Genomic DNA, 16,076 nt, shown 5'->3' with positions numbered 1-16,076 from the left:
ACTTGCTTGTTGAACAACTGATTGTAGAATCTGTACTTTCTAAGAGCTCACAGTTTAATGAAGTTTATGTTCATTCATTCAATGTCCAGTTTGCTGTCACTCTGACAGCAGATTCCCAACACGGGCTGCTTCTGCTTCTGTGTTGTTAGGGTGTTGGTAAGTTTTTAACATTGAATCAAGGTAATACTAAGAAAGAGAAACTACTACTTAATGATTAATAGACGATTTATTTAGGCAGGAATACATATAGTCATCATTGCCAGACTTAATATGAGAGCTGAAATGTTCGATCCAATTTTCCTTCCTGGATAAGTTTTTCTTTCCTATCCTGTAAAGACAGAAAAAAAGTACATTAAAGACAATATATTCTGCCAGTTGGCTATATTAGATAAAAATAAATAAATAAAAAAGGTAAGAAAAACTGCATTTTGGCACAACCCATGGTACAACTGACAAACAGAATGAAACACTCCAAACCTAATTGCAATCCCACTGTCTAAAGCCCAGGGAGTGTGCGAAGAAACAGTAATCCGAGGAACTAAAGACACAGTAAGAAAATGCTCCTATTCAAAAACATCTTACTCACATTTTAGTCATTAGAAATATATTATCCCATAAAACCGTACATTGAAAGCAAAATGCAAACACTTTCTGGGAAAGTGTGGACTACCTTTCTGTTAAGTAGATCATTTACCAGATAATCAAAATACATGAGCTCTAATGGGAATGCAGATGGGCTAGTTAAAGACAAAGCTAGACGAGTGGGCTCCAGTGGCAACACAAGCCTGGGGGCTGCAGCTAGTACCAGATGTGGAATGGTTTGGTGCTAAAGATCAGCTTGACTTTCTCTCCAATCATATACCCAGGCTGCTGACGGCAGCTATTCCCCACACAGGCAGCTTGTGCTTCTCTGTCCCTAGAGTATTAATAGGTTTTAACATTAATTTGCAAAATGTGACCAACATAAATAGAATTCACGCAAACAGGAAACGCACTAAATGATTTATGTATTCTGCTAATACTTAATCCAATAAACATCATCTTTTTAAAAAACAAATGAACTAAGAAAAATAGACAAAGGTAACTGAAAACTTTCTGTTTTAACTCCTGCTGGAAAGGAATAAAGATAAAAGAAGAGAGGAAGGGAAGGCAGAGGACAGCCCCAAGGTGGGAGGGGCACTGGTGGCAATCTTCAAGAGACAGAGCTGCAGCTGGTCCCTAGAAAGGGAACCTATCACTCAAATACTAAACATCTGGTCTGAATACTTACCCTCTCAGTTTTGACAATATAATAAATGAAGATGAGGGGCCCAAATCCACACAGAGCTCCCATGAGTGAGTTTTTAGGAGTGGGTCTGAAATTAGGATAGACATTTGTTGTTCTTGCATAGGCCCAACGAAGCAAGGCAGGATTTTCCTAAAATTAATGAAAACAAAAAGTTATAGAACTTAAGAAGGATCATATTGAGAAACAAATTCATAGGGACTTTTGTGAAGGAGCACAGACACATTTTGTTCTCTAGAACAGTTAAGGGTATATCATGAATATTCCTAAACAGCTTCAGGAAAGATCTTTCATTTCTGGTGTTTTTTGAATTCTAATGATCTTGTTCAAATCCTTCAGAATGTATAAGGCTCATATCACTAATTAGCTTTCTGTTTATTTAAGAATCCTAATCTTAATCTAACTAATCTAACCTAATCTAACTGTCAGAGAAGCCACTTTTTCTCCTTTGTCATTTTCATCTATTCTTCTCTGGACTGTTTTTAGCTTCATTGTCAAGTGTGACCATCAGAACCATGCAGTATTCCCAATGAAGAGAAACAGATTTCATATGCTCTATCATGCTTTGTATTTTGTTTCCAGGACCCTTTCTAATGCTATCACCAAAACAGTCTTTCCAGGCTACAAATAAGCTGTAGGAAGATGAAGGAGGGGGTAGGCTAGCTGAACTGTAAGTTTTTTAAGCTGACCTGACTGATATTTTAAAAGCATTAATTCAGACATTTCACACTATTAGAAGTTTTGTAGAAAGGTCAAAGTTGTTAAAGAAAAATAATCAGACGGTCTTGGTTAAGAACATAATTGTCCATTTTAATATATTTATACTAGAATAACTATCCATGAATAGCAAATCTACCCACAAACACATAAATTTAATTAGCTAAATGCCCAAGTGATTTTACAAAATTAGTCTCTCCAATTAACTGACAGATAAAAATAAGCAAATAAAATCAGCTTTAAGACTTTAATATATAACATGAATATTCAAGGTCCTAACCAACATCAAGAAGTCATGATTTGTAGGACTAAAATAATTTCACAAGGTCTTCCACAGTCATATTTCAAACTAAATTACAATTTACCCTGAGATAATCAGCTGCAGCTCAGAAGTTAAAAAAAAAAAAAACTTATGATGGAAATGCTCCCGTTCCTTTCAATCAGACTGAAATTCCTCAAGGGTGTAAGCACTCACTACTAGATACAAAGTCCCAAAATATCTTCTGCTGTTCTAGAAACTATTGACGTTATCACACCACATTAAAATGAAAGCACATGCAAGTGTTCTGCAGCATTGTTTATTATTATGCCTATACTGCCAACAAGAAAAAAGAGGGTAAAGACACAGATGTAGGTCCAAGGGGATGTTAAAGCTCAACAGCTGAAAGGATTAATGCATCTATTCTTACATCCTTTCTGCTATAAATGTACCTGAATGACTATCAAATGGCAGACTTCTCAATTTGCTAATCACCTCTCTGTGCTTTAATATCTGCCAGATCTGTCTTCCAGAAACAGACATTTCATTTCATAAAAATACCAATTGCCCCATGACCATAGTTCATTAAGCCCGGTAATGTTAAGACACACTATGAAGAGAGTTTTCCTCCTCTGACATCACTAAAAGTCCAATGCACTCTCAGTAGCATCTGACATGGTGAAAACTCCTGAAAATCATTTCTTCACTTGACTTCCAGGCCCACACCTGCTTGGATTTCCTGCTAACTCTATGGCCATTCTCTCTTCATTTCTTTGCTCTTTTCCTCCTCATCTCCCCAATCTCTTAATATTGGACCTCAGACCTTGCTGGTCTTTCCTATCTACATTTACTCCCTTGATGATGTCATCTAGTCAGATGACTTTAAATAATCTATCTAAAGGCTGATCATTCCCAAAATTTTACCTCCAGCCCTGTAACTCTACCCTGAGCTCCAGACTTAATATCCAACCAACTGCTCAACTCTGACATACAGTCTAACAGGCATCTAAAATGTCACATACCCCAAACTGATTTCCCAACAGTCTACTCCACCTCCATACCTTCTCCTCTCACATTCCTGTGTTTCTTAGTAAAAGGCAACTTTATTCTTAAAATCACTTAGGTCAAAAACCTTGGAGTCATCCTTGACTCCTCTTTCATACACTACATCTAGTCTGTCAGCAAACCTGGTTGGCTCTACTTTTAAAATACACCCAGAATCTACCATTTCTCACCGCCTTCTGCCACCACCCTGGTAGCCACTATCAACAGAGACTGGATTACTACAAAAGCCTCCTAGTCTCCCTGATCCTGTCCTTTCCCCCACAGTCAATTCTTAACTAAGCAGCTAGAGAAATTGTTAAGTCCAGATCATGAAATTCCCTATTCGGTAAAAGTCCTTACAATTACCTACAAGGCCTGGTGTGATCTTGTCTCACTCTGCCCTCATCTTTCTCCACTTTAGTCACAATGGTCTCTCCAGTGTTTTTTCAATTAACCTGACACTCTCCTGCCTAATGGCCCTTGCACTTGCTGTTCCCTGATGAGTATGCTGCCTTCCTAGAGAGCTAGGTCCCTCACCCCACTTCTTTCAGATCTTTATTCAGATGTCACCTTCAAACAGCAGCCTTCCCTGGGCCTAAGATCATAGCTGCTAACCTCCCCTACTACTTACACACACTCCAAATCTCCCCTGCTTTATTTTTTTTCTCATCACTTACCACTACCTAACACGTTAAATGATTTTAATTTTTTAACTTGTTTCTTGTCTCCCCTACTAGAAAGTTTGTTCTACAAGGACAGGAATTTTTGCCTGTTTTGATCTCCATTGTTATCTTGGCATGTAAAATAGGGCCATAACAGACCCTGAGCCATTATTTATTGATTCAATCAATCATTCTTAAAGATTAGGCAAGATGGCCAGGCACAGTGGCTCAAGTCTGTAATCCCAGCACTCTGAGAGGCAGAGACAGGAGGATCGCTTGAGCTCAGGAGTTCAAGACCAGCCTGGGCAAAATGATGAAAATCTGTCTCTATAAAAAATACAAAAAATTAACCGGACATGGTAGCGCACATCTGTGTTCCCAGCTACTTGGAAGGCGGAGGTGGGAGGACAGCTTGAGCCCAGGAGGCAGAGGTTGCAGTGAGCCGAGATCGTACCACTGCACTCCAGCCTGGGTGACAGAGTAAGATCCTGTCTCAAGGGAAAAAAAAAAAAATTAGGCAAGAGAATTTACATGTATTGATTAATAAATGATAGTGTCACACACTCATTTAATCAACAGAACCAAAGAGACTGGTAGTATTACCTCTATTTACACATGAGAAAATTGAAACTACCCTGAGGCATACAGCTAGAAGACAGAAGATCTCGGTTTCAATTTCAGGTCTGACTGAGGCCTTATTCTTTTTTAATGCATCACACTAACACATCAAACCCAATCATGTGAGTTTGTAATAAATGTGTCTCTCTGCACCCTCTCCCCAAGTTAACAAGGTTCTGGCTGGAGACAGTACAGCCAACTAGTTAAAAGCACATGCTGTGGGTTACACAAACCAGGGTTAGAATTTTGCTCTATCACCTACTAAAGGGGTATCTCTGTATGACCTACTTGTCCTTCCCATGTTGTCTTCTCATCTGTAAAATGGGGACAGTAGTAGAGCTTAATTATCCAAATAGTTGTGATATGTAAATAATACTCAAAAAGAGTTTTAGCACAGTTCCTGGCACATTGTAACTTTCATTCAATCCTCATAACTTCCAAAAATTCCAAAACACCAATGCAACGTGTGGGAAAAGTCCTGTTCTGTTAACATCGTATTTAACCTACTTAACTCCTTATAGAAAACTATCTAATGAAAGCACACCTGTTAACTACCAGTTTACTGGGCATATATTATGTACTGGGAATGTTACACAGACTATCTTATTTAACCTCATAATTCTATGAAGAATGAACATCATTTATATATGAAACCAGGAAACTATAATTCAGAGGAGTTAAAGTTGCCCAAGGTAATAGAGTTAGCCAATGAGTAGTACTTTGGGTTCTGACTCCAAAGCCTAGAACTTCAGCAAGCTTCAGGGTCTTTAAGAGATGCAGGTTGAAGGAATCACTGTATTCCCATCAGGAGAGAGCGGTATCCCTATGAGCTGTGAACTGAAAGGTAAACACCAGCTCTTTAAAATTATATATATATATATAATACATATGCATATATATATAATACATATAATATATATGCATATACATAGAATATATATAATATATATGCATATATATAGAATATATATAATACATATGCATATACATAGAATATGTTATATATGCACATATATAGAATATATATAATGTAATATATGTATATATATGTAATGTAATATATATATAATGTAATATATGCATATATGTAGAAACATTTTCTGAACATGCCTTACGAACGAGGCACTGTGCTAGGACAGTCACATGCTCCATCTCATTTAATCCTAACAGCCTGATAAAAGAGTAAGCACTATATTACGCCCATTTTGCAGACAGAAAATCGAGGATAAGCAGAGTGAATAACGTTCTTAAGGTCACGCAGGCACGAAGTGATCAAGCCAGGATTCAAACCCAGCCAGGTCTGAGTCCAGAGCCGGTCCTCTCGAGGGCCAAGCTCTGGCAAAGGTGAAAGGGTAGTGAGTTGGCTAGGCCTGGAAGAGGACCTGCGTCTGAGATACTGATCGGGAGCGGTGGCCGACCCTTTGCGTGGTCTCCCTCGGTCTCTCCCAGGACTCGGGCCCTATTCCCGCCCGGGAGGCCCCACACTCACGATGAGCCCTCGGCGGTTGGGATCGTTGTACTGAAGCAGGTACTCTCGTTTCAGCTGGGCTCTTATGGCCAACCGCTCGGCTTGCGCCCGCCGGGTTTCCGGAGATATGTTGTATTCGGCTGGGTCGAGGGTCTCAGGCAGAGGACTCAGTCTCGACGGCTTATACTTTGGGAACGACATCTTGGCGACCCAAGCCACAATTGCGCCTGCGCGATTCTGAGGCCCTTTTCCTATGCTGACCTTCAGCTTCAGGAAGTGCGCCTGCGCGTTAGCAGAGGTTGGTGATGACGTTAACATGGAGCTTGGCCTCTTTCTCCTACCTTCCTGAACACGGCAGCGTTCGCTCGGTGATATGCGCATGCGCGAAGTGCTCTTCTCGCAGTGCGCCCTGCCCCACCGCCGCTCCCCACCTACTCATCTGTCACCCTGCTGCTTCTTCCTAGCAGCCTTGTCTCTACTGACATAACCAGGGCTTATTATGTAAAGTTGAGCTGTGTGGGACTGGCTGTGGAGTCAGAAGTCCGGGTTTTCATTGTGGGTCTAACCGTGCTGTGTCACCTTGGATAAGTCACTTAAAGTCTCTGAGTTTCCTTTTCCTTATCCTGGAGATAATGACTCCTGTCCACCTAGCAAAGTTGTTGTGAGGATTAAATAAGCTAACAAATGGATCACAAAGTGCTTTGCAAAACAGAATTCCCCACCCAAGAAGAAGAGAATAAGCTTTTCTGTACTTTACCATGCAAGATTCATACAACATTAAGTGTAAGCTTATTTTTCACAAGTACGAAATAATGATTAACAGGAAAAATGATGTTATAAGAGAAATGTTGCCTGACTGACTATAGAAGGTCAGGAAGAAAATGAGATACTGAATAAAGCTCATGAGAAAATATCTTAGTTAAAATACTAAAACCTCTTGCCTAAAATCCTTAGCACTCTTCAGATGCAAAGAATTAAAAACATCCTTACAGGTATGAAAATACTCATAGGGGCATTGTATCTTATTGTAAAAGACGATCTGGGGCGAAAACTGAAGTAATCGGAAATAAAACCTTCTCTATCCCTACTGTCCTTCCTTCTCCCCAATTACCAAGGAGAAAAAGCAACTTCAAATTTCACAGCAGGGTCTTTGGGTTCCCCTTCTCCTCAGGGGAAAAAATGTAAACAATATTTCCATAACTCGGGCAAAGAAAGATGGATCAAAAGAGAGCCCCAGCTTGGCTGAAACATCTGGGGGCGCGTAAGTATGTTGGGAAATGGTTGTTAGAAAAGGGACCTAGAAAGTGTTGGCATTTGAAGTGATGAGAAGCAGCACTGCTGTCAAATTTATTCAACATTTTAATACTGTTTTAAAATATTTATTAAGCACCCACCGCGTGAAGCACACAGCACACTAGTCAGTGTTAAGTCAATCTTCTAGGCTCAGTGGGGGAAATCCAGACAAAATGGAAGATGGGGTGTTTGTCTTCCGGGAGCTGACAATCAGGCAGTACAGAAAGAATAGGCAGAAATGGTAATATTTGCAAAGTAGTCTAATGTCCAGATGAATATAGAGCAAAATGGACTCATGAGAATATAGGCTGAGAGAATGTAGAAAAAATGAACACAAGACGAGTTACTCAGACTCAATTTTAAAGGAGAAAAAAAAGGAAATTCTGACTTGTTCAAAGGTGTTTTGAAATACTAAGAAAATAATACAATATGAAAAGCAAGAGCAGGTTATAAAATTCTAAAGACTACATAAAGTTTCAAAAACCTGTATAGATTAGACACTGATCTAGGAAGGAGAGCATGTAAAAAGAATAAAAGGATAAAGAAATGAGTCCAGCGAGTATGAACTGATGCAGGGCAGGCGAGCCCCAAAGTGGGGCTTAGGCAACCAGGGAACTTGGCTTTGCCCAGGAAAGAATTCAAGGGCAACCCGGAGGTAGAAGAAAACAATCTTATTGAAGAGGCAGTGTTACAGCTTTGGTGATGTCACAGCCGTGACTGGTCCTGTAGAGCAGGGCCACCTCATAGGCACAAAGCACCAGCTCAGGCCAGCTTTGAGTCACATTTATACCCACATTTCGCAGTTTGGCCGGGCGCGGTGGCTCACGCCTGTAATCCCAGCACTTTGGGAGGCCGAGGCGGGCGGATCACGAGGTCAGGCGATCGAGACCATCCTGGCTTACACGGTGAAACCCCGTCGCTACTAAAAATACAAAAAAAAAAATTAGCCGGGCGTAGTGGCGGGCGCCTGTAGTCCTAGCTACTTGGGAGGCTGAGGCAGGAGAATGGCGTGAACCCGGGAGGCGGAGCTTGCAGTGAACCGAGATCGCCCCACTGCACTCCACCCTGGGCGACAGAGCGAGACTCCGTCTCAAACAAACAAACAAACAAAAAAGAAAAGAGGCAGTTTATGCAGACATTTCTAGGGAAGGGGTAGTAACTTTTGGGTCATCAGGTCATTTCCCTGGAAAGGGGTGGTAACGCCCGGGTGTTGCCATGGCAATGAGGAACTGACACACTGGTGTGTGTATCTGATGGAAAGCGGCTTCCACCTCCGACCTGTTTAGGCTAGTGCTCAATTTGGTTCGGTGTCCGAGTCCTACCTCCTACCTCAAACCAGCTGACTAGGTTAAAGAAGATTTCTTAAGGTTACTATAAAGAAAGCTTTGGATGAGTTAAAGTAGTTATTACCACACTTGCCTGATTATCACGAGGATTGCTTATGATGAGTGTTAAAAAAAGGGAGTTTAGCCAGGTGTAGTAGCATGTACCTGTAGTCCCAGCTACTGGAGAGGCTGAGGCCGGAAGATCCCTTGATCCCAGGAGTTTGAGTCCAGCCTAGGCAACATAGTGAGACTGCACCTCTAAAAAAAAAAATGAAGTAAAAATAATTAGTAAATTAAAATATGGAATTTTTTTTTAACTCCTAGTTCCCGTTCTCCACCCGGAGATTCAAAATTGGTATGGCAGAGGAACCCAAGAGTCTGTATTTTTTACAATTTCCAGTGGGGGAGTGGTGGTATTAAAATATATTACATGCTTGTAAAACAGAGATGAGTACAAAAGGTCTTTCTTTTCCAAATATAATTGGTACCAGAAAAGGCCCTCTTAGAATGAATCCATTAAAGATAGAGACATAGATTCCATAGTGAAAGAGTGAAAGAAAAAGACTTGATTTTAACTTTGTATTGAAAAAAATTCAACCAAAACTTATAAAAATGAATTTATCTTATATTTAACACGTTAGGTTACAATTGCAAGTATGTGCTAATTCTAGTAACTCAAATGTTGTTTTGGAGGAGAGACATAATTTTTTATATGGCTCATTATCCTTCACTGTGCATTTGATTTTTGCTGCAGGGTCTTATTTGCAAAAGTTTTGGAGGTGTTTATCTAGTTTTCCCAAAGACATCTCTTAATCCTTTGAAATCAGATTATTTCTTTTTGATGTATTGATGTCAACATCGTTCTCACTGATTTTCTCTTTTTCACTTGTTATCTGGTCCAACTCTGTGAAGTCCTCCTTTATTAATGACTTTGCATGTGGATCCAGCAGTTTACTAACATCAATTTCAAGATCATGAAATTCCATATCTTTTGCAAATTTGCGCTTTTGATTTGCAATAGATTTCAGTTGTATTTGAGGGCTGGATATTTCCAAATGAATGACAAGGATTTTGATAGAAGTGGGTATAGGCACTAAGGTTAAAAGATGGGACAATTTAAGTGGGGAACAATTTCACAAGTTGTCATTTCATCAATGAATATTTCCTGTTTTGAAGACTTTTACTTCCTAAGAAACCTCCTAACAGAATTTATCAGGTCATGGGTTACAAGGACAAAATATATGTACCTGTGTTTGGCTGGAAGAAGGGGGTTGATGTGGTGAAGTGAAGAAGGAATGCAAATGGGAAGGGGTGGTTAAGTTATGTGGATAGGGCAGGGTTTTGGGGAACAGAAGGTGAATAGGTGGATATAGAAACTGTGAGAAAGGTGAATCAAGAAAGCACTGCATTGTCTTGCTTTTTCCTCTATAGAATACAATATTACAACAATCTTGCCATCTGAAGAGGTAAACAAAGTGTATGCAGCCAAAATATATAGGAAAAAATATAGAGGTATATCAGAAAATTAATACAAATATTTTATTATTTCTTTTATATATTTCATTTTGTGATGTTTGTTTTAAATTTGTAATTTATTGTGATTTTTCTCATTTATTTCTAACTGTACTTGTAATTTTGTGTAATTTTTCTTAAAGAAGCCTCCGAAACCTGGATCTTCCTCAAACCTGGATCTTCTTGTTAGTTTTATTAAGGTTGCAAGGAAGAGACAGAGAGTACTATGTGAATTAATTTAATTGGCAAGGAGATCCAGGAACATGGGGTAGCAAGGACAGTCATCTCTTTGGTTGTATAGCCAACCTGGGACCTTGCCTCCCAATATTGGAATGAACAGCAGCCCTAAGGGAGAATAAGAACAATATTTTAGGGTTTTCAGGGTCCTACTTGAGCTTAATAACCCACTTTCTATTTGTTTACCTAGCACTTACTCTTCCTCCAAAAGAAGACATACTGGGTCCATTTGACACTTCAATCTAGATTGCCCCAAAGCACCACATGGGAGGTTGGCTTTCATTGTATTCAACTCCTCTGTAGTTCTGTTGACTTGGGCAGTGTCCTGATCAGTCATGAATAAGCATACAACTGTTTTCACCCAATAGGTACACCTAAGCCACAGAAGTTTATGATATTTAGAAAAGACCCACCTAGGACTACTTTCTTTCTAAGTGGTAATGTATCCAGCAAGCACTTTGAGAATACAAGGCGTGTCCATGACAAACATATGTTACTTTTATATGTTTTTACTATGGCTTTGTAATATCTTGTTATTTCATGGGGCAAATCCCTCTGTTTTATCATAGTTCAAAATCGTCTAAGCTACATTTGTTCCTCTTCTCTTTCAGATGAATTTTAGAATTAAGTTATCAAGTCCTACAAAAAAATCCATTGAGATTTTTATTGGAATTGCACTAAATTTATAGCTTGACTTGGGGAGAATAGACATCTTTGTAAATATTGTATCTTCCCATCCATGATCATTAGTCAGGTCTCCTTTTATGTCCTTCAATCATGTTTTGTAACTTTCTCCATAAAGAACTCTTGCCTCTCTAATACAGTAATAGATTTTTATTGCTGCTGTTGTTTACTTTTCCGATTATATCTTCCAATTGGTTATTGCTGGGATATGGGAATATTATTGATTTTTATATACTTATCTTGGAATCAGTAACCTTGTTAAAATTTTTATTAGTCCTATTAGCTTTTCTTTACATTCTTTAGGATTCGTCTATGTAGTCAGTCATATCTCGTGCAAATAGCAGTCTTGCCTTTTCTTTTCCAAGTCTTAAACTTAGTTTCTCTCTCTCCTATTGGATTTGCTAGGACCTCTAGTACAATGTTGCATAATAGTGGAAATAGGGGGTCTCCTATCTTGTTCCCAACTCTAATAGAAAATAATCTGATATTTCACCATCATATATGATGCTTACTATAAGTTTTGACAGAACCCCTTTATTGGGTTAAGAAAATTCCCTTATATTCCTTGGCAAAGGTTTTTATTTTTTAAACATGTATGGATGTTTAATTGATCAAATGCTATTTCAACATTTTTAAGATCTATTATCTGTTTTTTGTCTATTAGCCTATTAAAAAGGCAGATAGCTTGGTAAGTTGTTCTGATGTGGAGTTGTTTTGCATTCTGGAATTTACCCTATGTCATGGCTATGATGTATGTTTCTTAATATGCTGGTGAATTACATTTGTTAGCATTTTACTTTGAATTTTGTCATTTATGTTTATAGGTGAATTGGCTCTAAATGTTCTTTTTAGCTTATTTTGTTCTTGTCTAGTTTTGTTATTATATTTACATGAATACATGGGATATACTTCTTTCTTTTTTAATGAGGGCAGTATATTTACATGAAATGAGTTGGATAGATTTCTCTTTTTTTTTTTTTTTTTTTAACTCTCCAAAACAGTTTGTATAAGATAGGGACTATCCGATGAAGGCTTGGTGAATTAACTTGTATAACTGTCTGGGCCTTCCATGTTTTTTCAGGGGAGATTTTTGGATATTATTTTAATGTCTGTAATGGTTGTTGGTTTGTTCAGTTTTTCTCTTTCTTCTTGAATTAATTTTGATAATTTATATTTTCTCAAATATCTTGTTTCAAATGTACTGCCATAGAGTTTCTAATCTCATCCTATGAGTTTTTTTGATCTCCACTGTCTTTATAATTATGTTCCTCCCTTTACTTCTAATATTATTGATTGCTTTTTCCTTCATCCATTCTGCTAGAGGATTGTCTACTTCATCTTTTAATAGAACCCACTTTTAAGAAGATTTTATTTTTTAGGGCAGTTTTAGTTTCACAGCAAAATTAAGAGGAAGATACAGAGATTGTCCATATACCAACTGTGCCCCCATATAGACAGCCTCCCCCATTATCGACATCCTCCACCAGAGTAGTACATTTGTTACAACTGATGAACCAACATTGACATCATTATTACCCAAAGTCCATAGTTTACATTGTGGTTCACTCTTGGTGTTGCACATTCTATGTATTGGACAAACCTATAATGACACATATCCAATGTTATAGTATCATACAACGTATTTTCCCTGCCCTAAAAATTACCTGTGCTCTGCATATTCAACCTTCCTCTCACCTTCTCGCCAACCTCTGGCAACCACTGATCTTTTTCTCTTTCCATAATCTTGCCTTTTCTAGAATGTCAGTAGTTGGAATCCTACAGTATCCGGCCTTTTCAGATTGTCTTCTTTCATTTAGAAATATGCACTTAAGGTTCCTTCGTATCTTTTCATGGCTTCATAGCTCATTTCTTTTTAGGGCTGGGTAACATTCCATTGTCTTCATGTACCACAATTTATTCATCCATTCACCTACTGAAGGACATCTTGGTTGCTTTTAAGTTTTGGTAATTATGAATAAAGCTACTATAAACATCCACTTGCAGGTTTTAGTGTGGACATAAGCTTTCAACTCCTTTAGGTAAATACCAAGGAGCATAATTGCTGAATTGTATGGTAAGAATATGTGTAGTTTTGGCTGGGTGCAGTGGCTCACACCTGTAATCCCAGCACTTTGGGAAGCCAAGACAGGTGGATCACCTGAGGTCAGGAGTTTGAGACCAGCCTGGCCAACATGGTGAAACCCTATCTCTACTAAAAATACAAAAATTAGCCAGGCATGGTGGCAGGCGCCTGTAATCCTAGCTACTCAGGAGGTTGAGGCACAAGGTTGACTTGAACCCGGGAGACAGAGCTGGCAGTGAGCTGAGATCTCACCACTGTACTCCAGCCTGGGCAACAGAGTTCAACTTTATCTCAAAAAAAAAAAGACTATATTTAGTTTCATAAGAAAGCACCAAACTGTCTTCCAAAGTGGCTGTACCATTTTGCATTCCCACAAGTGATGAATGAGCATTCCTGTTGCTCCACATTCTCTCCAGCATTTGATGTTGTCAGTGTTCTGATTTTGACAATTCTAATAGGTGTATAGGGGTGGCTCATTGTTGTTTCAATTTGCATTTTCCTGATGATACATGTCATGGTGCATCTTTTCATGTGCTTATTTGTCATCTGTGTGTCTTCTTTGGTGAGGTGTCTGTTAAGGTCTTGGCCCAGTATTTATTTATTTATATTGTATTGGCTATTCTGGGTCTTTTGCTGCTCCATATAAACCTTAGAGTCAGATCATTGATATCCACAGAGTAAATTGCTGGAAATTTGTGATTCATTTTTATTTAGTTAATCACTTCTAATCAATAATTTTTCCTCTCTTCTGCTTTTCTTGCACTTACTCTAATGTCTTTCTTCTAGATTTTTAAACTGAATGCTTTCTCATTCATTTTTGTTTTTATGTTTTATAATACATGCATATTATTCTGTGCATTTTATTTAATTACATCTCCACAAGTTATTATTATTATTTTCATTCATATACAGTTCTGAGTATTTGACAGTTTCCAGTATGATTTTTTTCTTAAGTCACAAATTCTTTAGAAACGCATTTTTTGCTTTCCAAAAAATGTTTTAAGTTTTTATTGTTAAATTTCAATTTAATTGCTTTATTGTCAGAGAAACTTGTGTGATATTCCTTTGAAATTTGCTGAGTCTCTCTTTGAGACTTTCTCTTTGCTCTGGTTTGGTTTGGCTTTTTTAAAAAACAAGCTATTTTATGGAAATTTAACATACATATAGAAAAATGCAAAAATTATACATATTCTGTTATTAGAAAATGAACTTATCTTGTAATCATACATAGTCAATGTATATAATAGTTCCATGTGAGCTTAAAAAGAATAGATATATTCCATATTTATTGAGTGCAGGGTTAGATCAAGCTTGTTAATTGTGTGGTTTGAATCTCTCATATCTTTATTCATTTCGTCTATTTGATCTATAGAGGTGTATTATAATCTCCCAATGCCATTGTGATTTGTTAATTTCTCCTTGAACAAAATTAGAGTATTCAAGATGAATTGAAGGTGAAATGGAAGCATTTTAGTGGGAATGCCTCTGTGAATTGTTTGTATATAAAGAAAAAGTAACTCATATATAATGCTTTGCTCCCTCTATCCATTCAGTGTGCTGTATACAAACCAGCCAAGAAAAAACATTCTGCCTAAAATATACGGTACACTTAGAAACACATCTGTCATGTAGACATATCCAAAAGCTTATGAATATTACATTTTGCATTCCACTTCTTCAGAGACAGTCTTTTCATCCTAGTGTTAGCATATATCTGTTCTTACTGCTAAAGTCACTTACATAAGCACATATTTGTACTTGAAAGGAACAATAAGTTTCCTACAAAGTGTAAGGTGACATTTTCTTGCACGCTTTCAATTTAATATAAAAGAGAGTTAATCCTCTTAGCTGAGGCTATGTCATGCTTTCTTATTTGTGATAAAGTATAGCCCTATCATCATCTTTTCCCTGGGGAGAGAAGCAGCTTCTTAGTTGATTTTCTTGCATACATCTACTCTTGTCATACTCTCATTCCTTTTCCATACAGCAGCCAGAGTGGCCTTCTTAAATATAAATGATCCTATCAACCCTAATTAAACCCTTACCTGACTTACAACACCCAGTGGTGGTCTGCTTCCTGTCTCGTCAGCAGTACTTGACTCTATGCTCCTCATCACTGTCTGTGCTTCAGACATGCTGGCCTGTCTTCACTTCCTTCTTTCCACAGGGCCTTTGCACTTACTCTTTGCTCTACCTTAAACACTACACTCTACATTCCTATTCATCCTTCAGAACTCAATTCTATAGCCCCTTAACTAATCAACAAGGTCAAATCCCTCTACGAACTTTCATAGCAATATAGGCTTCTCCTTCATAGCACTAACTGCAATCCTAATTAGGCATTTTTTAAGTTATTTAGTTCATCTCTGCCCCCAACCCCAACAAGAATGCAGGCTCTTTAAAGACCAGGACCACATCAGACTTGGATCTACTGCATCTCGATACTAGCACAGCATTTGGTACAACATAGTAGTGGTGAATGAATGAATGACTAATTGCCTTTCTTCACTTCCAAGTAAGTCTATTAAACAAATGTGCCTACACCCCTCTTGCTGCCTCTGCTTTCATCCCACTCTCACCTCCAAGATGTATTCCATACCCACCACCCCTCAACCCATACACACATACACCCCCCCACCACACACACACACACTCAAAATTCAAGTCTAACCCATTGTCTAGTAATGTAGATTGTGATCAAAGATTGATCTGGATAGAGAGGAGAGGAGTTATATCACAAAACAAAATGACTCAATGATGTCTTTTTAGTGTCTCTTATTTGCTTCCTACCAAGTTCTTATCTCTGTAGCAGCAAGAGCTCTTATTCCTCTTCTTCCCCACTCCTTAAGTCTGTTCTGGGAGCCCCCCCAGTCAAACAGCCTCCACCTC

At 38.3% G+C, this 16,076-nt stretch overlaps 1 protein-coding gene across 1 annotated transcript; it reads right to left on the bottom strand.

Annotated features, from left to right (window-relative positions):
* Positions 1 to 207: 207 nt before the first annotated feature.
* On the bottom strand, positions 208 to 8,438 carry NDUFB4 (NADH:ubiquinone oxidoreductase subunit B4). Its single transcript, XM_054482891.1, has 3 exons — positions 6,075 to 8,438; positions 1,271 to 1,417; positions 208 to 328 (listed from the first exon to the last, which is right to left on the bottom strand). The coding sequence occupies exons 1-3, from the start codon at positions 6,432 to 6,434 to the stop codon at positions 266 to 268; spliced, it is 570 nt and encodes a 189-aa protein (XP_054338866.1). The 5' UTR covers positions 6,435 to 8,438; the 3' UTR covers positions 208 to 265.
* Positions 8,439 to 16,076: the final 7,638 nt, after the last annotated feature.

This window comes from Pongo pygmaeus, chromosome 2, assembly GCF_028885625.2.
Source record: "Pongo pygmaeus isolate AG05252 chromosome 2, NHGRI_mPonPyg2-v2.0_pri, whole genome shotgun sequence".
Classification (NCBI taxonomy): domain Eukaryota; kingdom Metazoa; phylum Chordata; class Mammalia; order Primates; family Hominidae; genus Pongo; species Pongo pygmaeus.
Note: the sequence above shows the minus strand (reverse complement) of the source record. Positions and strands in the feature narration are given on the sequence as shown.